The 21,875-nt window shown below is 40.9% G+C and overlaps 1 protein-coding gene across 1 annotated transcript; it reads right to left on the bottom strand.

Annotated features, from left to right (window-relative positions):
* Positions 1 to 1,759: 1,759 nt before the first annotated feature.
* LOC102058664 (carbohydrate sulfotransferase 9-like) lies at positions 1,760 to 11,890 on the bottom strand. The gene is made up of 4 exons (XM_005438711.3): positions 11,814 to 11,890; positions 5,798 to 5,908; positions 3,264 to 3,411; positions 1,760 to 2,828 (listed from the first exon to the last, which is right to left on the bottom strand). Exons 3-4 carry the CDS (start codon positions 3,355 to 3,357, stop codon positions 1,978 to 1,980), a joined length of 945 nt encoding a protein of 314 aa, XP_005438768.1. The 5' UTR covers positions 3,358 to 3,411; positions 5,798 to 5,908; positions 11,814 to 11,890; the 3' UTR covers positions 1,760 to 1,977.
* Between the last annotated feature and the right edge of the window lie 9,985 nt (positions 11,891 to 21,875).

Below are 21,875 nucleotides of genomic sequence, written 5' to 3'. Positions count from 1 at the left end.
GGAAAGAAAGAGAGTCTGCATCCCTCTGCAAAACCTCAAATTTTATGGGGGTAATTTCCAGCTTGCCCTGCCTCAGCACAATTAAAAAGTGAAAAAACCCCAAAACACGTGAACTACAGGGTTGCCCGGGCAGCGTGAGCAACCCAGTACCAGGGGACAGTAGGACTGTTGGGACACCAAATACCGTGGTGGTGAGGGTAAGATCCAGAACCATGAATCACTCTGCATCAAATCACAAGCTATTTAAAAAAAATAAATGTTTTATTGTTCTTGCTTGCTCTTCTTACTTTGGATCTATCCCTGTGCCAAAGCTGCCCTATTTATGGAACAGTCAGCCACGCAAGAGCTGCCAGATGTACTCAACGGTAGCCCTGGCTTTGTGTACCATCTGCTGTCGAGGAGCGATGCAGAGAGCTTCTTCCTCTGCCTCCTCCTGTCACCATGCCGATATCCAATACATCACTGCAACTTCCCTCTGGGGTAGCCCACCCCCATATCCCAGTCCCTGCACTAGGAGCTCTCTTCACAACCCTCACGACTCCAGTCCTATTGCATCCATTTTTGCCAGTGTCCTTTTCCGTCTCCCTTGGCCATGCTGCTGGCAGCGATGGCTGTACAGATTGGTGGCTGCAGTGTGATTAAGTTATTTTGTCCCTGTCCCCTTCTATGTAATGAGAAGCTGCGAGCCAGCTTTGGATCCAAAACTAGCCTGCAAGACTTTGTACATTTGCAGATGTAGCTGAGAGGAACTAAGTGCATCTGAGAGACTGACATCCCCTAAAGATGGTGCTAATATTCATGACTGGTTTCTAAAACTTGCTACAATTACAATGGTCACAAACTAATTTTCAGTGTGACTAGGCAGTAGATTAAAAAAAAAAAATAATGGGGCAAGTCTCATACTTAGTATAGTAGCAGTTATAGAACCTTCAGTGATCCAAAACCAAAGCCACCTGGGGTGTAAATGTGGATAACGGTTTGAATTGCTTCTCCCACATGCTTCATTGCTCTCCTCACAGTAATCCTAGCATTTACTTGCACTCAATCTCCTGTGAGGTGAGAAAGCAACAGGTAGAACAAAGGTATTATCTGAGGTTACCCTGGCCCACCTAAGTCATGCTCAGGTAAGTCCCAAGGGCTCACGGGCTCCAGCAGACACAAATGGGGAACACCCAGATATTGTCCTTCTGCGCTGGCTGGCCAGTCAGTTGACTGGCTGGTAAGTGCTTTTGGAGAACAGATATTTTTTTAAAAAAGATATGCTGTTCAGACTTTCCCTCTTAAGTTAGACCATAATGCTCACAAAGGTGGTGAAACGAGTTTGCAAATCCACCATGAACACCAGACCTGGTCATCAGAAGATTCTGAAGAGGTAAAAGGGAAACTCTGGCTGGGTTGCTGTCAACTGCGCTGCTTGAGGGAGGAGGCCGGTGGGCTGTGGTGAGAGCACTGCTGGAGGGGAATATAATTGGGCATTCAGTTCAAATAATGCAGCTTAAAGCATCTGAAGTTATTTGCTTCTTTCCTACAGGATCCATGATTGAGGCTTTTGCAGACAAAGAGTGGTTTGAGTCTAAAGCAGATTATTTATTACTTCGTGTGGGGTTTTCTAATAAATTTAAAATCATTTATAGGGAAAAAAATGGTGTTCTAAAAATATTAGTTGTGAAAAACAACATTCTTCATCCTTCCCCTATCTCTTACCAACAACCCAAAATCTATCATCTATAAACAGTCTTCATGAAACAAACTTATACCATTAATGATCAACAGAAAGACAATAATTTCATGTAAGTACTGTACAGTACAACGGATTATGGCAGGGATTTGTTATAGGAGTTCTTAGAATGATAAACCCTGTCTCCAAACACCAGTAAAATCTCATCAGGATTCAGTTACCAACCCACCCGTCAAACATCTGTGAGGACAAGTTCAGCCTATTTTGTACACAGCAAACTGTTCTTTGTTTAATCTACGTTAGTTATGCAGGGAAAAATAATCCTTATATTTCATAGTATAGTTGAACAAGAAAAAATCCATTTGATACAATTTTTTTACCTTCTCAATTTGTTCTGAGTTCAATTGTCTGAGATACTCCAAGGTGATATCACCATTAGTTCGTTTCTCTGAGCCATACCTCTTCAAGCTGGGGTAGTGCAGGCTCTCTGGTGCTCCAATGACCTTCAGAACGTGCTCGGAGTCTAACGCAAGAGTTTCATACTTACCCAAAATATCATAGTGAATGTTGCAAGGATCACAGAGCAGAAACATTGGTTTCCAGTGAATGTCAAGAGCGTTTGGTGGTTTTGCTATAATGAAGTTGACAAACTCCTGGAAACTCACTTTTTCGGAAGAGTTTTTGTTTTTCCTGAACATTGCCCTAATCTCATTAGCGACAGTGATACTGTAGAACGGCTCCGAGTGCAGAAGTTTGTCTCTGTATGCTGAAACCAACCGTTCCAAGGGATGTCTGGTGAACATCACTTTGGTGTAATTGCTCAGCAATACCTTCTGTGTGGCAGGAGGGTAAGTCGCCAGCTTTTTGATCAGCGAGGTTTGGTGGATGTGGTCATGCTCAATTTCAGAAGCTTCTGCATTCAAATCTGCTTGGAGAAGAAAAATAGTTCTCTTCCAGTTGGAGCATCCTACCTTGGGCACCTCACAGTAGATAAATTTATGTTTGTGCTCCACAAAGAGCTGGTTTGCTATGTGAGAATCCGGTTTGCTTCTTGATTTTAGAAAGTTGTTCTTCAAGCAGACGGAAGCCAGAGTGCTTTTGCGATCATTTTGAATCGCCAGCCAATCTTCAGTGGGATTAGGAAAAGCACCTGCAACCAAGGAAGACATTTGAACTGTTAGTGTGAAGTAGACTTATATAAGATCTTTGTGACAATCATAGCACTCAATCTATCTTCCTGCATACAAAAGCTAATGAAGACACCAAAACAATTGCTTTGTTTACTGTCACCAGACTCCACTACAGCAAACATGCAATAAACTATCCTGCTTAGTGAAAAGTTTGTTAAAATGAAAAATTTCAGCATGTTAGCAATATTACTCTAAGCAAGATCGATATTATAACACTTATGTCACCTGTTTTTTGTCGTGCTCTTCCTCTCATACATTGCTAAGATGACAGGGCCTTGCCTATTTTCATAGTATTGTTTATCATGTAGCCTCCAGAGTTACTTTCTAACGCATTTGGGAAAGGTGTCCCTGGTTCTAGAAAACATTAAGTCTTTGTTAGCAAATTCTTTACTCACCTGTTAGGTTTTTTTGTCTTTTACAAAAAAACCCAAAAAGAAATATCGCAAAAATAAAATTTGGGAGAAGGAAAACTAACACCTTCTGATTCATTTTATTTTCACAGGAAGGAGGATGATGAGATCTCTGAAGTGGAAATCTGCCTTTCTGTCAACAAGGAAATGTAATACAAGTTAGATTTTGTATGACTGATGTAACAGATATAACATGGTATTCTCTTACATAATTCACACTAGCAGAAAGACCTTTCAAACCATATAAAACAGGCTTTTCTATTAAGTAGAAATTTTCCTATGAAAAAGACTCACCACAATTATACTGCTAAATCAGACAAATAATACGACCATGTCAATATATTACAAAATTTCCCCTTTCTCAGAACAATGAACTATGAACAAATACTCCTCCCTTCTCATTTAAAGCCGCTGTTCTTGCCAAGCAAACTATCCCTTCACAATGTGTAACAATAACCTCACTTAGGATTACAGTTGTATGTTTTTTTAAAAATAGTTTTATTTGTTGGAGTCTGGGAGTGCAAAATTTTCTGCAACTTGCAACAGGCCTATCCACAAACCTATGATGCATTCAGGATGAGATTTTTCCCATCTTTTGCCCTGAAGCTTTCCACTGTGTACAAATAAATCAGTATTCACTGGAGGGGAAACTCTTGCACATTCCAGCAGAGAATCCCAACTACTAACAACAGATGAATTCTCCCAGTCTCTCTCTCCCAAAGACACCGCAGTGTATGTGTGTTTGCTGCCATTGCTGCTGCAGTGTAAGAGCCCCAGGGTGGTTCACCGTGGCAGGGAGCATACAGAAGCAGCAAAGGAAACAACAGAAAAGGAGATGTTCCATGTTCATGGATAAAAGGAGAGAAGGCCAATGCAGTCTGACACTCAGCATATTCCCTCCTCTCCTGTGCTCACTTGTTCTGCCCTCTTGCTCTTCCTGGAGAGAGCTCTCAAGTCCTCTGTGCATTTTACTGTGTTGTCCCCATTAGAAAGCTCTTCGTCACTTTTTATTTGAAGTAGCAAAATTAAGTGCAAAGCCATAACTACTGGCAAACACAACGTGCTATTTCTGTCCCATAAAGTCTGCACCATCAAAGAAGTCAAGCAACACTGCCTCTCTTTCACTTTTCAAATTTTCACCCTGAACCTGCTGGCAATGAAACCATCACTGCCTGGATTTCTTGAGGATGCAACTTCAACCTTTTGTTTTGTTTTTATAAAGATACAACAGGACTACTCTGGAAGTTATTTGTGGTGCCCCCACCCCCCCACCCCCCCCCCCACCCCCGCCACAGTGTGGATGTACATGAACTCCAGCTGGAAACTCCATAATGGAAACTGGTGTCCTGTGTGTTCTCAGACAGCAGCAGGGACAGCACTAGCTAAACCGCTGAAAATGTACTTGCTCACAAGGCTTCTTCCTTTCAGGGCTGATGGTTGGTACATCACACATCTTTACCAGAATATCCTCAAACTCACACGGTTAACAGCATTACTAGTTATTAAATCTCTCTTAGCATGGGCATGACCTGAGAAATGGAGAGAGATGACTGAGAGAGGTCACTATCTCTGACCTGCAAACAATATTATGAAGAAATCTGCAATCACATGTATTAACAATTTACTTGTGTTAACATTAAAAGGTTACAATAGTCATTCAAACGAATGCAGAATTATTATACATGATGGCATGTAGCCAGTATTTTTGCATTTTCTTGGCTGCATAAGACCATTATAAAGGCTACAAGAGAAAATATGGGTTGATCTTTGGCCTTCAACCTTTTTTTCACTGCACATCAATTCTCCCCTCACTGCACCATCTATGGACTTCTAATGCACCAAAGGCTGCTCTCAAGGCCAGCTGAAGTCAGTCAGATTGTCCATTGATCTCACAGGGCCCGAGACTGAGTGAGCCCTTTTAATTCTTTCTCAAAAGTGGTTTGAAGATGCAATCACACTGTATAGCAATTAAAATAAATACGGCACAAAATAATTCTGTACAGGGACTCCTTGTCAGAGTATGCCTAGGAGGAGGAGGTTGGGCTTCGTTTACCTTAAACGCTGTTGCCTCAGAGTAGTTATTATCATACCTGTCTCAGGAATCAGAAAATAGACTAATTTACCCTATTTAGATACTCTTATCATGTATATTTTTTAATTAAATTACTAGTACAGAATATAAGGCCTGCCAAAAGACACATTTCATGTTGAAACATGTCAATGAATCACCAGAGGGATATGGAAGAGACTTGCCTCCTTGGGGGAACAAAGCTGTTTATGAGCTAGTCAAACACTAGGAGACAACTCTGTTTCTAAGACATTTGCATATCTGTGGAAGCATGAGAATCCTTATTTTAATGCAGGAGAATGGTCAGACCATAAAGAGGGATAGAATAAGCTCCAAGGTGACAGGTGAAATCCATCTGGACCCCTTAGAAAACTTCAAAGTGCAGACTGGCTGTAAGAGCTAAACCCACCCACCCACAAGCAAGGTCAACAGGAAGATTCACAGTGGCTACCTGAAGGTGAAGTCCCAAGGCTTTTTCTGAAGACGTTTTCTGATGGGAGACCCCAATATAGAGTTCTGTGTAATGCAAGGTCTCCAAAGATGAAAATCACCTAAAAGCAGCCTGAGGAATAGAAGGAAAGAAAATTCTGAAATCCATTTTGTCAAAAGAGGGACAAGTCACCCGGAAATAAAAAAGGTTGGAAAAAAAATCCAAAACAAACCCCACCTTTGTAATACATTCCGTGTCAGTAGATCAGATGAACTTCTTCTTTTATTTCTCCACTTATGTCTTTTCCAGATACTTGTAATTGTGTTGTCTATTTTAGATGTAATGAATTAATGCTTCTACTTGCATTTTACCTCATCCTACCTTCAATTAAACATGATTTAATGTGACTGGGTAACTACAAGGCATTCCTCAGTCAAGGTGTGGTGAGTCTATTAACACAACCACTCCACACTAAACAGTTTAGTTCTGCTGTAACCAGAGGGTAGCAGAATGGGCTCCCACAGGCAAGGTGGAAAGACAGTAGAATAGGACTCAAGGAAAGGGCAGAAATGGCTTCTAGGGGAAAAGTAACACAGCAAGGAGTCAGAGATCTAAATGTCTCTTTGGAACTAACATATCCCAAAGAGGGGAGAAAATACTAAGAACAAAATATAGAGCATTAATCTGCTGTGTTCTTGTAACACATAGTTATGGGGGTTTTGTGGTTTCTTTTTGTTTTGTTTTGTTTTTAATTTTTAATGAAGCATAAAATCTTCTAGACAACAGCCTTACACTGCACTGTTGTTTTTCGCTTGTTCTTCAGATCCCCTCATTATGGATCAACTATATGTAGCTATGGCTTCATATTTTCAACTCTGCATGTCTTACTGAATTCTGCAGATTCCATGAGAAATCATTTTATGACTCTCTCTTGGACATTACTAAGCAGTAAACCAGGCAGTGAGAGGAATGACCTGCACAGGACCCTTCCTTGCCAAACCCTTTCTGAAGGATTTCCGTCAGGTGATGAGGTTTGCTGAGGCCTGTCAGTTAGCTAGTGTTTAACTCCTTCATTGCTGTCCAACCGATTTGATGGCTTACTAGCTTCTTAGCCAAGACATGGTGCAGTATCAACTCAAATGCTTTATACCACTCTAATCCACTATATCAGTGTTACTACCTTAATCAACCAAACCCAAACAAAAACTGCAAGTCAATTTGGTGAGATCCATTTCCTATAACATAATCCAAAGTTTCTCTGTGAGAGCAACCAGAACAATTGCTCAAGCCAAGAGTGGCAGCAAATGGGGAACAGATTATTGGAGAAAGCAATGACAACCATCTCATGTGCACACAAGATGGGGAAAAGGCCTGAAGCCCTCATAAAAGGAGGAATATTTATTGAATTCCAACAGATAATTCTACCATCTCCCTCTGACAATCTATTGTCAAGATTCTTTTCTTCCCAATATACACACTTGTCATAACAAACCCCCAAAAAATGTGTGTCACGTTGTTCATATCTTTGTTCTCAGGTTTGCTGACCTTAAAATGATCTTTCCATCCTACTGTTTTCTTCAAGAAATTTATACAATTTTCTGCTTTTCATTACTTTCAACATCCTCCTTTTCCATATGCTACACTGGGTATGGAGGAGTGGCTGGCAACCTACTTGCACAGGCTAGATCATTTGACCCAGAAGAGCTCTCTATCTCAATGATGAGATCATATTTCTCCAGAGCTTTCACAAAATTGTCATATGCCTGAGTTATCAGATAATTTTGTCTGTTAAATTGCTTTCTCTTGGTTCATTTGTCTCATACTTGCTCTCTACTTTGTGATACTAGACTTTCCGCAACCACCCCATATGGCTGTTAGCGCTCTGGACTTCAACTGCTCATGCCATATGTAGCTACACCACAAACACTCACACTTACCCAACCATCAACTTTGGTTTTGTAATGAGTTCCTTTTCCCCTGACCAAAACAAGGTCTAATATAGCATCTTTAGGACTTTTCCAATTAGGAAATATTTAGACAGTCCAAAGATGTTTTAATGATAAAGTTATGCGAGTACATGACCTAGCACATCACATTCAGATTAACATTCTCCCTCTCACCGTGCCGGTTTATTCATAGTACAGGTGCTGAAGGAGTAGATTCCATTGCCTTAAACGGGTATCACTGGTACATTGGTATGTCGTTGAATTGCTAAAACAATGGCTCATAATACAGCATTCCTTAATCCTTCTTCTGAAACAGCTGAACCATTGCAATTGGAAAATCAGCCATTTTTAAAGAAATATTTAAAAAAAAAAAATCTGAAAAAAACCAGTATTTTGATACTTTTAGAAAAAATAAGAAGCTCTGTAACTGGAAATGTTGAATAATGTTAAGTCTTTCTGTATGGCACCTATTACCCAACTACAGAAAGACATGTACACACACTCGTGTGTGCGTGTGTATATACATATATATATATATTTCTGATCTATATGCATTTGAATATATATATAGACACACATACGTGTAGTTCAGAAACACATTAACATCAGTTACATTGGCATATTATTTGCTCCAAGTAAACTAAGTAGATTGATAACAATTTAAAGTCTCGTGGTGATAAACTTACAAAGGTGTGTCTCAAGCTAATTTTTTGCCAAGGCAGACCTTGGTCACAGCTGGGCATATGGGGTGATCCCCTGCACCCTACTTAATGATAAGTGGGCCTTTCAGATTAAAAGAATGAAATTACAACAATACTTATTTGTGTTCCTGATACATTTGAAGCCAGAAGTAAAAAAAATGTACCAGTAGGGCAGCTCAGTGGAAGGTAGGCAAAATCTCTGGGAACAGATAACATTCTTGGTCCCTGAGCCCCATTCTGTTCTTAAACCCTGTTAATCCCTTCAAAAAGACAACTGCAAACACATACACACCGATATGTAAATAGATATGGGAACACAGAAGGTGAGGGAGGGGGTGGTGGTGGTGGTGACATGTAGAAACCCTCCAGGAACAACCAGAATAAAAAATGAACAGGAAAAACAAGCTTTGCTGGATGCAGTTCTGAGAGTGCTGTTCTAACAGGGTGAATTGCGCCTTTAGAAGCAAGACCCTTCCTCACCCAGATCTGCAGCCCCCTTGTTCCTGAACAACTTGCTATGGACAGGAGGGAGGGAGATCCCAGAAACTGGAGTCTCGGCCAGCAGGCTGGCCTGCTCCACAAAGTGGAAAAGTTATTAGTCGATTAGGAACCTCCAGCAGGCTGCAGGAACCATCTAACCTGGGTCATTTTGCCAACGAGGGCCAGGGTCTGACATCGTCTCACTCGCAGCAGCAAGGGCTGAAGGGTGTTACATGGGAACGGGTACAAGCTCGGCAGAGAGACAGCATATGAGTTAGACTGGGGGCTGTTGAGGAGGAGGCTGGCAGGGGTGCCCTACGGAATAGCTCACTTCACAGCACTGAGGTGGGTACAAAGTCACAATTTCCAAACACAGACACCAGCTAAAACTCTTGTTCCCTGCAGTGGTCATCTCAGCCCTCCGTTACTGCATCAGATTTCTTTCTGGTCTCAGCAGTGCGGTGCTACCTCCATCATCGCCACCATCTAACTGCCTGTTAGTCTCATTACACCGCCTTCTTATGCCTGTCTTTCAGTTTCTCCTTCTCTGTTTCTTCCCACGTGTCTTGCCTTCCAAGGTTTTTCTTTACCTGTCATTTCTCATGCAGTATTAAAAGCTCAACTTTACTTTCTGATCAGTCACCTTGCTAGCCCCTGCCACCATTAGCCCCTGCTAACAAACAAACAGCTTCTGCTTTCTCCTCTGCTGCCCCCATTTTTGGAAGAAATTTCTGAAACACCTACAGAGCTATTATATTTTTCACCTAAATTCACTCCTTAAAATCTTTCTTTTCAGGGATGCCAACACCAGTTAGGCTGCCAGTGTGCTAAAACTGTTACCAACCAGCCCACAAAAAAGCAAGCAAAAGGAAGAGCCAATTTGGGGATGAAAAGAACTAAAGTGAGGAGGGAAAAAACCCAAAAAACAGTGTGGATGAGAAAAGGCAGCAGAGAGTCTGACAGAAACATTCCCAGAGAGGCAGGGAGCAGCAACCTGGGGAAAAGTAGCAGAGCCGGGGCCATGGGAAATGGAAAGGCTGTGTAGCCTGCTCAAACAGTGCTGTGGGAAAGGGAGGATGAGAAAGGGAGTGGAAAAGACGCCAAGTACAAATCAGTGAAGTAAAGATCGAGAACACCAAATTCAAGGCAATAAGTATAGAAAGGAATATGCAAAGCTGTCAATCAATTACCACAGACATTTAAAGAAGAACAAGATTAAATGCGCTGCAGTCACTCACACACTGGAGTCCAACCCTTACAAAGTGATGGAAATTGTCTGTTTTCCTTTCTGTGGTTCTAGCCAGGAAGGCCAGGGGCTTTTGATTTCGTAAGCATGGCCACTTCCCATTATATTTTCAGGGGGCAGCGAGGGACAGCTCTTCCCTGCAAGGCAAAAAGCTGGGAGCCAAGTGCAGTAACGACATGGCCAGTGTGGCAGGGGCTTCGCCAGCCCGGGTCCATCATCACCCTGCAGCGCAAAGACCTGGAGATGGTGGCTTGGTTCAACCAAGAGACCAGATCATCAGGCAGAGCCATGGTGACATCGGTTTGTGGGTGAGTCCAGCTCGGCAGGGCCATGGGGAGCTGGAGACCAGACCTGCTGCAACACTGCTGGGGCAGGAATGGGTGGTCCTGGGGTCCTGGCCTGTGGGCAGGGTGGGGGAAGCCCCAGGGGCTGGGAAGGGACAGTTTGTGCCCTGTTAGGACTTTTGGGGCCTGACAGATAATATGAGAACAAAGTCCACCCCCTCTGCTTCGTTACCTGGTAATGGGCTGTGGGGCTTCTTATCTATACGCTTACTCCAAACCCCCACGCACGTATCAACGGCCATTTAAACCACTGCAAAACCAGCCACGGGAGAGCAACCTTCATCACTTTCTTTTAGGGAGTCAAGATGAGCGTAAGAAACTTGGAAATGAGGGAGAAAAGGGAGTACAAAAGAAAAGCCTAGAACATGGTGCAGACTTACCACGGTGGCAATGAATGGCCTTCCAGGCTTGTTTCACGGGAGATGGGGCCTCACAAAACCCCTCTGCTTTTCGCATTATGTTGATAACTAGGTCTCTGGCTTTTCTTTGTCTTACAGTTCCCTGCCATATTTCTCTTCCCAGTTACTGTCGGTAACAATGTTGCCCTTGTTGTTCAGGTCTACCCACCTTGTCCCACCCAGCTCTAGATCCTCACTATCCGCTCCTGTTTGTCATCTCATCTCCCTGTGTAAACTTGATTCGTTCATTCCTGTCATTGCACACCAAACAGCAGTATCTGTCTGTGACATACTAAGAAGTTAGCAAATAGTAGGATTACACCCTGCAAACGGAGTGTGTCAAGTTGTGTGGAATATTTCGTTACGTTAAAAAACGAGTGTTGAAAAACTACTGAAAAATGTATTCACGTGGCATCCTAACAACACGTACAAAAATCATTGTCGGTAGTGACTCACTTAGCTCTCTTGACTGATCTTATGGTACTCACTCTAATGGAATAACTGACAGCGGCAGCAGGTCACCATCTTCGGAACAAACCCAGCATCAACGACGACGAGACCCAAGCCTGTCAGATTTACCTGCTGGCAGCAACAAAACGGTGAGACTCAGACATGCGGGGTGCCATTCCTGGCACTGGAGGAGAGTGCTCCCTAGCACAGCTTATCCCTGCTTCCCCTGCTCCCACCATCAGCACGGCCTGCCCAGAGTCTTCCACTCTCACTACCCCCAGTTCCACCTCCCTGCACCCCACTCCCCAGCAGCTCTCCAGCACTGAGTTCCCCTCTTGCTGGACCTGTATCTGCCAAGGCACCAGTGCTTTTCCCTCGGCCTCCACCCCAAGTGTGACCCCTTCTTCCCCAGCCCCTGCTTCCACTCCTCAGGCAAAATTTTAACCCAGCGTCCAGCAAATCCTCACCTCACCTCCAAAAGCCATCCTCGTATCGTCCCCAGTCAGCTGGCCCAGCAAATCCTGTTTTCCAGCTTCCCAAATGCCCATCAGTCTCACCCTGACGCTGCTGTTCAGCCTTCCCCATGCACCAGCCAGCTCTTTGCTGGTCCTGCTGCCAGACTCCTCCCTGTCCCCTCAGCCAGCCTCACAGCCCTCCACACCAACCACGCTTCCGAGCCCAGCTCATCAGCTCTGTCTCTCCTGCTTCCAAGCCTCCCACGCAGCCCCAATGCTTCTCGCTCTCAGCTCTGTACTCAACTAGTTCCAGGCTCTGCACTTCAGCTCCTCTAGCTATTTTAGTACCTCCCAAATGATACTGACGCGTTTTCCTTTCCCTCCCACATCATTTTCGCACCACTCATCAAGACACAGTTTATTTCTGATGATTTTGTTCTTTGAATCTATTTTGCCAGTGATCCCCAACATTTCCCCCACCCAAAATCTTGCTCATGCTTGCCTTGTTATTTCAAACAGATGGCTTACTCCTCTGTGCCACCTCAGTCCAGCAGAGGTTTCACTGAGAATATACAAGAGGAATCCCCTTAAACTCATTTTTCAAATGCTTCTTCCAAAGCCTGCAATGTACCTGAACTCCTTAGAGGAAAGGTTACAGGAACCATTTAAGATAAGAAAAAAAGAGCACCGCTTCCAAACCACCCTTCATAAAAAGCTATAAACTATTTTTCCTCAAAGGCTTTTAAAAATTACCCTGGGGCAGGTATCTAGCATGGAAAATTTCTGCTTAAACACTTGAAATTTGACAAAATCCTATGCAGCTGCAAACTATTGAAATGAGAAGAGTCAAGATGCATATTACCTTAGCAAATCCAGAAAGTGAACAAAAGTCTCTGTCTCTTCATTTCAGGCACCAGAATCCTTGTAGCATCAACTTTTAGCTCTATGTTGAACTCCCCTGTTCTTAAGTGAGGAGAGCTATAGCAATGAAAAAGTAGACTGCCAAAAAAATCCCCTGCAGATTCACTTCTTCATGGTGTGATGTCAAAAGCTAAATACTGTCTCAGTTTATTCCTTGAGAGATTTGATGGCAATTTCTAAATATATTTTTTAAAAAACAAACAAATCCCCCAAAATAACAATCCTGTGACAAAGAAATCTCTCTTTGGAGAGATTTGACTGCACTATGAAAATCACAGTAACATAAAAGCTAGTAACAATCCAATTTTACTCGCCAATCAGACAATCTCAGTGGAGTTTTCCCATTCCTCTGAGTAATGGTAAATAGAAAATAAAGATTCAGGTAAAGAAAGATCAGGCCAAAGAGACCTTATTTTAAGTTTATGCCTAGGTCTGCAAAGGGAATAGGGGAGAGGTTTTTGTCTTCTCCTTTCCTGGACTTAAAGGCTGGGCAAAGTGTTTCTGCATCCACACAGACGCTTTCCCAGGAGAGCATCTGGAACACTTTATATACGTAGTATTTGTCTGTGATTTGATCAAATGCCCGGCTAAAAGATGCAAGTGTTTCCCTGTGAATGTTTAGGTTAGCATCTTCAGTGGCACATTACAAAGCAATGTGCTGTGTCTGTCTCTGGGTACAAAGAGCAGCATTTAACCACTCCCTGCATATGGTCTACAGCAGCTGTCAGGGCCTGCCAAGTGCTTCGACAGCAGCCTGCCAAGAGGCTGCCTGCTAAGCAACCAAGAAGGAGGATGGTTGGGAATATGAGGGTAAAGGTAATTTGGTTGAGAGCCACTGTGATGTGATAACATATATTATTTTTAGATGAGGAACAAGAGGAAAGATCAGTTCAAACCCAATGGACTCTATAGAAGGAGACTCCAGTAAACTCTGGGAACTGGAAGGTAAGTTCTCATGGGAAATGCGGCTAAAGCAAAAGGAATTCAGTAGAGTTGGCAGTTCCTTAAAGAAATGGTGTTGAGGGTACAAACACAAACAATCCCACACAGTAGGAGGATAGGAAGTATGGTCAGAGATCAACTTGGCTAAGCAACACGGTCTTCAGTGACCTGAAACACAAGAAGGAAACGTACAGAAAGTAAAAACCAGGTCAGACTCCCAAGGAGAAATATGAAAGAATTGCATGAGATGCTGAAACAAAGTCAGAAAGGATAAAGCACAAATTTAACTGTAAAAAGCGATGGACATAAAGGATAGCAAGAAAATAAACCTGTAAGGAAAAGAAAAACATAGCAATAGCTCACTCGCAGAAGGCTGAAGTACATTTTCCACCACTCTTCATAAAAGGGTGATCTGTAATTACATGAGTTATAAGAACCCATGTAAAATACGAAAAGAACAGGTCTGAGAATAATTTGGAAATACTGCAGTTCACCTCATCCTCATGTATGCCCCTACAGCAAGTCTCCAGAAGAGCTCTCTGTTGGTCACTGACTGTACTAAGTCTCCCTTGACCGTGATAGGAACCTACACCCCTGCACAGATACAGATGGCTATTTTTCAGGCAGCTGAAGTTAGGTGAAATTAGTCCTATCCACAGTGACAGTGGGGCCTGAGGAAATGCACATGAAGATACCTTAAGAATGGAGTGAAGCAAGCTCAGAGCTGTTGGCTTCCTCTGAAAACTCTCAGAAGCTGTGTGAGAAATGTGCGAAGAGGTGAACACAGTGCTCATATTTAAAAGCCAGGAAACAAGGAAGAGACCAGTTTTGGAAAAATACTAGAATAAATGAAAAATTAAATTATTCATAAAAGGTTAAAGACAGTTTAAAACAAAGCTATATTGCTTTATCGTTTTGGCATATTGGCTATTACTATCTGTAACAGGGCAACAAGTCTGCTAAACAGAGAAGCAGCAGATCATGTAATATGTTTTAATTTTAATAATGTTATTGCATTAACTCATAACATTTTTAAAAGTAAAGTGAAATTACTTCACTGAGAGTGCAAAACTACTTGGAGAAAAAACACAGAGCCACAGACTCTAGTTTTTAATCATCCACTATGATGCTCAAAAAATATAATCAGTGAGATTCTAGCTAGGCCTGTTCTGGGCCAGGTAACGGCACAAGTCACTAATGACTTGGATAAAGGACCAATCCTTCACCCGTGTAGATAACAATGAGCCCAGGTAAACAGCAAACAGACTGCATGATATGTTAAATTCAGAATGCTCTTGCCAAATAAGAGAAATTATCTGTAGGAGAAAACGCATTGCAGTGCGCTTGTGTTTGCAGGTATGAAGTTCTGAGGGGGGATAATAGTTTGTAAAGATGTAGGACTGGCCATGACCAATTAGACAGCCATTCTGCCAAAAAGCAATTAAGAGGGGTAGCAGTCAATCACAAACTATACATGAATAAGTAGTGTTACACCACCTGTGTGCCAGAATGCAAACTGCATATTAGGAAGATAAACTGTTTTGCTTGTATGACACATTAAGGAATACCTCCTATTATATTTCTGGCTAGCACAGCAACCAGTGGCGCTCTGCCCCGTTAGAGCAAAACTGTTTAGAGAGAAGGCAGACCAGCTGGAGAGAGTCCAGAGAAGAGCAGAGAAAATGGTCTATTGTCTAGGAAAAAAAAACCCACAAAAAAACCAAAAAACAAAACAAAACAAAAAACCAAAAAAGAAAGACTGAAAGAATTGGGGTTGCTCAGTCTAAAGAAGGGAAGGCCAGCTGAACACATGAGAATTATCATCTACATAAGTTACCTGTAAAAAGGTAAGGAGGCATTAATTTTTTTTAATCTGTAGTGGACAAAGTGATGGGTTTAAGCTATGACTGACATTTATGTTCTATATTAAGAAAATCTTATTAACAATAAAGATAATAAAATACTTTTTCATTTCTGAGGTACAGCTGATTCTCTCTTAGAGCTTCAGAATGCACAAGATGAGGTCTTGAGGTCTTTTCCAGTCTCTGTTTCTGTAAATCTGTGGTTCAACCAGTTGTATAATTTAGAAGCTCCACCTTTCCTCTCTAGAGAAGCTACATTTATCAAAGTGTCCACGCTAAATTATACAAAGCCTGATTGTCGTTTTAATATAGTCACTTGGAACCAGTGAAGCTGCTACTGGACTTACCACTGCCCAGATTGGCATAATGCCACTTTTTTTTCTACTGTACGTCCTTTTAGCTCTCATAAGAAACGTGAAGAGTTGTGGCAAAAGGACTGCTATCTTCCAGAGACTACTGTATCTGGTATTTGATGGCTGTGCACCGCTTTTCCAATATGCCAGTCTCTTTCCCAAGGATTCCTAATGGAGTCATCTAAGAAGCACTTTTATTTGATGAAGCCTGCCCTTCTGGTGAGCTACTCCACAAACCACTAATAAGACAAGAAGCTCATTTGCCTCAGGGGGGCATTTATTATGATGAGAGATGAAAGAGCATTAAACTGAGTGAAGTGAGATACGGGCAGAAAATTGAGAGACATACTTTGTTAGAGAGCTGCAGAGTCAGGTTGCTTCATCTCAGAATTTTTTCATGTGCTTGTTCTTTGTATTAATCAAACTTCAAGATCATGTGAATTTAATAAAGTATTAAACTCCTTTCACCTGCTTTCCACCAACAATCCAATTCTGTCAATGTACAGACATTCTTGGCAGAAGAACTGTATCATATGGATGACCAGCTGAAAGAAAATCTCATAGAGGGGTGTTTGTTGTACTAATGCATTACATGAGTTCCTAGGACACATGACTCCATTGCCAGCAGATACCAGTGTTGGTCATTACCTGTATTGCCTCTGTAATTCACTTATGTAGACATGTTCAGGTGATTTTGTATAGAAAAAAAGCCTTAAAGTAGTTTTAACCTTGCAAAAAATTTAGACTTTTCACATTTCAGAAACTATTTGAACCAGGAAAAATCCATGTGATACTGCTTCCCGGCCTTCTGAATTTCTGTTGAACACTGCATTTGTCTAAAATACACAAAATATTCTGTTTCTGTAAGACATGCTTTTTAAACTTAGAGTAATACACATAACATGAATTTCGTGCTTTCCTAATGTGGAATACTACAGGAGTCATACAACAAATATTGTGTTCACAAATTCACTATCCTATGATTTTTCTGTGGGTAAACTTTCCAGATTGGCTGAAGGAAAGTTTTGGTGAGGGCTATGTATTTCACCTTGAATAAGGCTGAGAAGAAAGTTGATCAAAGGAACAAATAAAGTAAAACATTCATTTATTCTACCAGAGTTTTAAAACTTGGTGAAAACATCTAAAGGCAATGTCTGTCTTGCTGCTGGAGCACACAACCTTTCAACTCTACCCACACCCATCTAAACCCACCCTGAGATACCTGTGACTGAGCCCTACAGGTAAATGCCAATAGCTGCACTCCTGAGCCCATCTTCCAGTAAAATTAGGTGGAAGTTGTAACAAAATATTGGTAAACTTAGAAGTCCCAAGGTCCAAGTTCCAGGACATGAAGCTTTAACTTCCATAGCTATCATGAAGGAAAAGTCCTAGTCCTTTGAGGATAAAAGATGCCAATGGTATTTTCAGATGTGAGGTAGATGTTTGTGACACTGTGGAATCATATTATAATATCAGTATTCTTAGAAGGCTGCAAAGAGGAGAGATGTTAATTTAAGCCATGTTAATTAGGAGCAACAGTATCTAAACCTAAGTAATAATGAAGATAAATCACAGCTTTCCCACAACTTCTACGCCTCCAAAAAGAAGAGAAGCAATAGCAGCATCTTCTGGATTTAGGATAACTAATGTAGCCTTGGAAAAGTACATCTGCTTGAAGCTCTGCAATGATACCCTCTGGAAAGATTTTTTTTTTTTTTTGATTTATTGACTCTTCAATAACTTTGTTGTTGTTATTGTTCTACAGATCCTAATTCAGCCTGAATATAGTAATACACAAAATACTGCATTTAATGGACCTTTTTTCAGTTACTTAAGAAACAGGACATGCTATCACTTTGTAGAGCTATAATATGGGTTGTACAAATGTGACTAACCATACATATGCCCAGCTATGGCCCAGGACTCACTCACCATAGCAGAACGAGGAAAGTCTGTATGAATGAGAGAGGAAGATGGCAGAAGCATTTTGTACAGTCACAATTACATGGCTGTTTTAGAGGTATCTCTAGCTTCACTCATAGAACACAGAGATGATTAAATGTATAAAGCATGCCTCTGTTCTACATTTATGTGCTGACTCAGAAAATCTGCCAATAGAGTCGACAAGAATTTCTAACTAGTGAAGCACTCCCAGTGCATGTGAAGCCTGAAGGGAAAAAACCCAAGGTGATCCTTCATTTCAATTTTATTTGTTTCAAATTTAGAACTACTAGTATCTTTCAAAAGGCTAAAATTTAAAAAAGATTAAAGCAGGGTAATTTCTATGAAATAGAAGCTAGTAATTAATTTGTAGTCTCAGTAAGCCTCGGCAACCCCCATTCAAATGCTGCAAGAGCTGAAAAACAAAGGCAGCTAACTACTTCCAAAATAGTGTAGTAGAACTCACCCTACAGGTAAAAGTGCTCAAAAGTTTAGAAGCGTTATTGCAGAGAGATTATCAAAACAGCTTCAGGCTTTGACACATAAGAATGCAAAAGAAAGGAGTATTCTGGAAATAATCTCAACAATTAAATGAGAGAAAACCAAGAAAATTGTGTGCACTTTTATATTCTCTGTATATTTTCATGAAAGAGAGTCCTTGCACTAGTATAAAAATAAGTTTATGACATCATATTGGTAGCTAAAAAAAATTCAGAAGTTTCAAAGGGCAAAAATTCTTGTGCCTTAAGAGGATTTTCTGGGGTTTTGCAGCTAAAAGTTTTAGATATCAAGGAAGAAACTGGAGATGCTAAATAAGACTGTGTCCTGGCTTTTAACAAAAGCAGACAGAAAAGGGAAAAAAAATACAGAAAACATAGAATGTAATACCCCATGAAGTTTAAAATAGTCTATAAATAACATCAACATTTCTTCTTCATATTACTACTTTAAATCTATCATCTACAAAATATCTAGCAATTTACCCGATTTGTGCATCTCCCTTACACTGACAATTATACACAAAATTTCTCAGGTAAATTCATCACTGGATATCTAGCTAAAATTTTGCGTGTTTATTATTTTCTTTTTACTGCAATTAAGGCAATGTACAAAAAAACCCCAACCCAAACAACCAAACAGCAAAGCATATCAAAACATTAACAACTGCAAAATTATTTCTGCATCTGAAGAGATCCATTAAAAAGCCAATTGCTTTTGACATCCGTAAACCTAAAGTCAGAACCCAGTATCTTTTAAAACAAATAGAAAATACAAATCATTTGATTTGCTAGCAAAACACCTAGAACAACAACCAAAAAAATCATACATATTCTAAGAGAAACAGAAAAAAAAAGAAGAGAAAGTACCTCTACAACATTTTCTGCCTCTGGAGCTTCCTGTCTGGACCCAGCTTTGCACAGCTCTGGCTCCAATTTGTTTTCTGTTTACTTAATGCCTTAGCTCGAGTAAAGAGAAGGTGTATCCTTGAATGCTATACGTACAGCACAACCCATTACTGTCTTTCTTCAGCAAGGCAGTTTGAACTTTTTTTGCAGCAATATTAGACCCTAGGAAAAATTGAAAGAAAATATTCAGGCTGAGTGACCTTTACCTTCATTTTTAACATTTTCTTTGCTCTTAAACATTCTCCTTCATCCGTACACTATCCCCAGGCTATGCAGCCTGTCAATTTCTACTTCAAAAAGGGTCTGATTCAAAGCTCACAGAATTCTGTCTGAGATGTTTCAGAACTGATGTCAAACACATTGATTTCTACCTATTCTGGAGTGGTATGCAACCATTTCACTTCTAGCCTTCCTGGGTGCCAAGAGCTGTTTGGTCACCTAAGGGTGGACAAACATTCATATCTGAAGTATTCAAAGGGATGTGGATGAAATTGTGTGCATTGGATTCACCTTGAGATTCACATTTAGAGAAGGAGAGAGGAATCTATGAAGGCAGAAAAAGGGATTCAGTATTTTAATACTCTGCATGTGGAAATCTTTTTCCACTATCTGTCCTTAATTGTCTTGCAGCTCACTGATGATATTATGAAAAAAGTTGTTCAACTCCAACAAATATATAAATAAAAAATGGACCTATCCTACCCATAGGACCCCATAAACTGTGACAGCACCTTTGTCATGAACAAGAAGGGGATTCTACCAGGTAAGACAGACTTTCTAAGCCTGACTTATTACCTGCTGAGACTAACAGCAAGTTGAGCTCACAAAAGCTTTAGGTCTGTTTCGGGATATAGTAGCTCCCTGTCGTTCTGCATCAGCAGCTCTGCCTAGGCTTGCCTTTTAGTTCATTTCACACCCTCATTTGTATCTCAGAACTGAAACTCTGCAGTCTGCAATAGAGTTAGGTGTTTAGTTTGGGAGATGGAAATCAGACCGCATCATTAGACCACGCTGACAGCCTAAAGACATGTATCACTGGCACTTAGCTATCCAAAGAGAAGGTCAATACCCTAGGAACCAAGTTCACAGCACAAGCCTGATGTGTTCAATTCCTGTAAAGCCTAAAAGCAGTATGGTTTCTATTAAAAAAATGCAAAAGTGCAAAGTGGCTTTTATGGTAAAGTTTCTGATTCTATGCTTTCTGCAGGAATAGCACTCTGAACTGTTGTCCATTTAAAGGAAAAACAAGAAAAGCCACAGAAGTTCACTGCAAGTTGCCCCCCAATACCTGTGTTTGTCATCTGTGACTTATTCATCCTCTGACAGATGATAGACATTTATTGACTATTTTGGCCAAACTTAATTTAATAAGCTTTTAAGACTGAATAATCTCCAGATAATCTTTGTACTGTATCCCGTTAGGCAGAACAAAACCTTATCAGCTAAAACCACTAGCGTACCAGTTACACATTATCTATATGCCTTTATAAGTGAAACTACCAACCCAAACAACTGCAACAGAAGTATGACCTACAGGCAACAACCACCAGTTATGACTGTTTCTAAGACAGCAATACCTAGAAAAGAATCAGACGATGGTTGTTCTTATCTGTACGTATAACAGAAAGACAAACCCCACCCAGGAGGCCTGAATTACAGAGGAGTACTGTGGATAAAACTAACTGATCCTGATGGAGCGTGCTCATTATTAGGAAGCCTAAGCAGAAGCCTCCAACATATCAGGATAAGTGACATTTGTAGTAGAGAAATAAGGGGTTTTTTTCTTCCTTTATCTTACTTTTATTAAAAACCTGGAGAAATATATGGTACAGAAAAGACATAAACAGATCACAAAAAGGTGTTTTAATAAGCTTATCTTTACAGATGTGAGAGGGATCAGCAAATGCTGATATTTTTATGGAATAATGAAGAAAATCTTTTAATTGCAGTCTTTTAAAACATTTAGCTGCTTTTTCTGGTAAAGCTTTTTTTTTTTTAAATTCACTTCCATTTCCGCCTGTGGTGGGAAAAGGAGAAGGTATAGCAAAGGAAAAAAAGTGCCCAAGTTTTCAGTTTCGGTGCCCTGTATTACAGCATCCCACAGCTCCTGGGAAGTCCTGCTTGCCATACATAAAATTCTTGAAAAACAGAGTTGAAAATTTCCATGACTTAAAAGACTTGACTTATTTAGAGTAAAGCATCCAAAGATGGATGTTTTTTCACAAAGTTCTATTCCTGTTCCTGGAACAACATTGCTAGCTTCCTGGTTCACATCACAGATGTATGAGAGCTTCTTAGTGAAATGGCTGAGAGCTTCAGTGTGGGAAAAACATTCCTAGATTTAATGGGCCAAGAGGCTCTGGTTATCCAGGCTAGTTTCCTGCAGAACTCATGTCAGATTTAGTTACTGCTTGAAACTAAATATGTGGGTTTGGGCTAAAACACACTTTTCAAAAAAGCACCCAACCTTGAATAAAATGTTTTTAATTATAAGGAATCCATCCTCAGTTCTTCTATTTTAATTCACCACCACACATGTTTTTCCTAAGAAAAATTTCACCTTTTTCCCAGCCTGAATTTGCTGCCTTAGTCACCAGCCCCAGAATCTCATTAAATATTTCTCCAGCCAGCTTGAACATGCTTCTGCCATCAAG

The sequence above is a fragment of the Falco cherrug genome, chromosome 7 (genome assembly GCF_023634085.1).
Source record: "Falco cherrug isolate bFalChe1 chromosome 7, bFalChe1.pri, whole genome shotgun sequence".
Lineage (NCBI taxonomy): Eukaryota > Metazoa > Chordata > Aves > Falconiformes > Falconidae > Falco > Falco cherrug.
The sequence above is the reverse complement of the archived record's forward strand: the minus strand, read 5'-3'. Positions and strand labels throughout refer to the sequence as shown.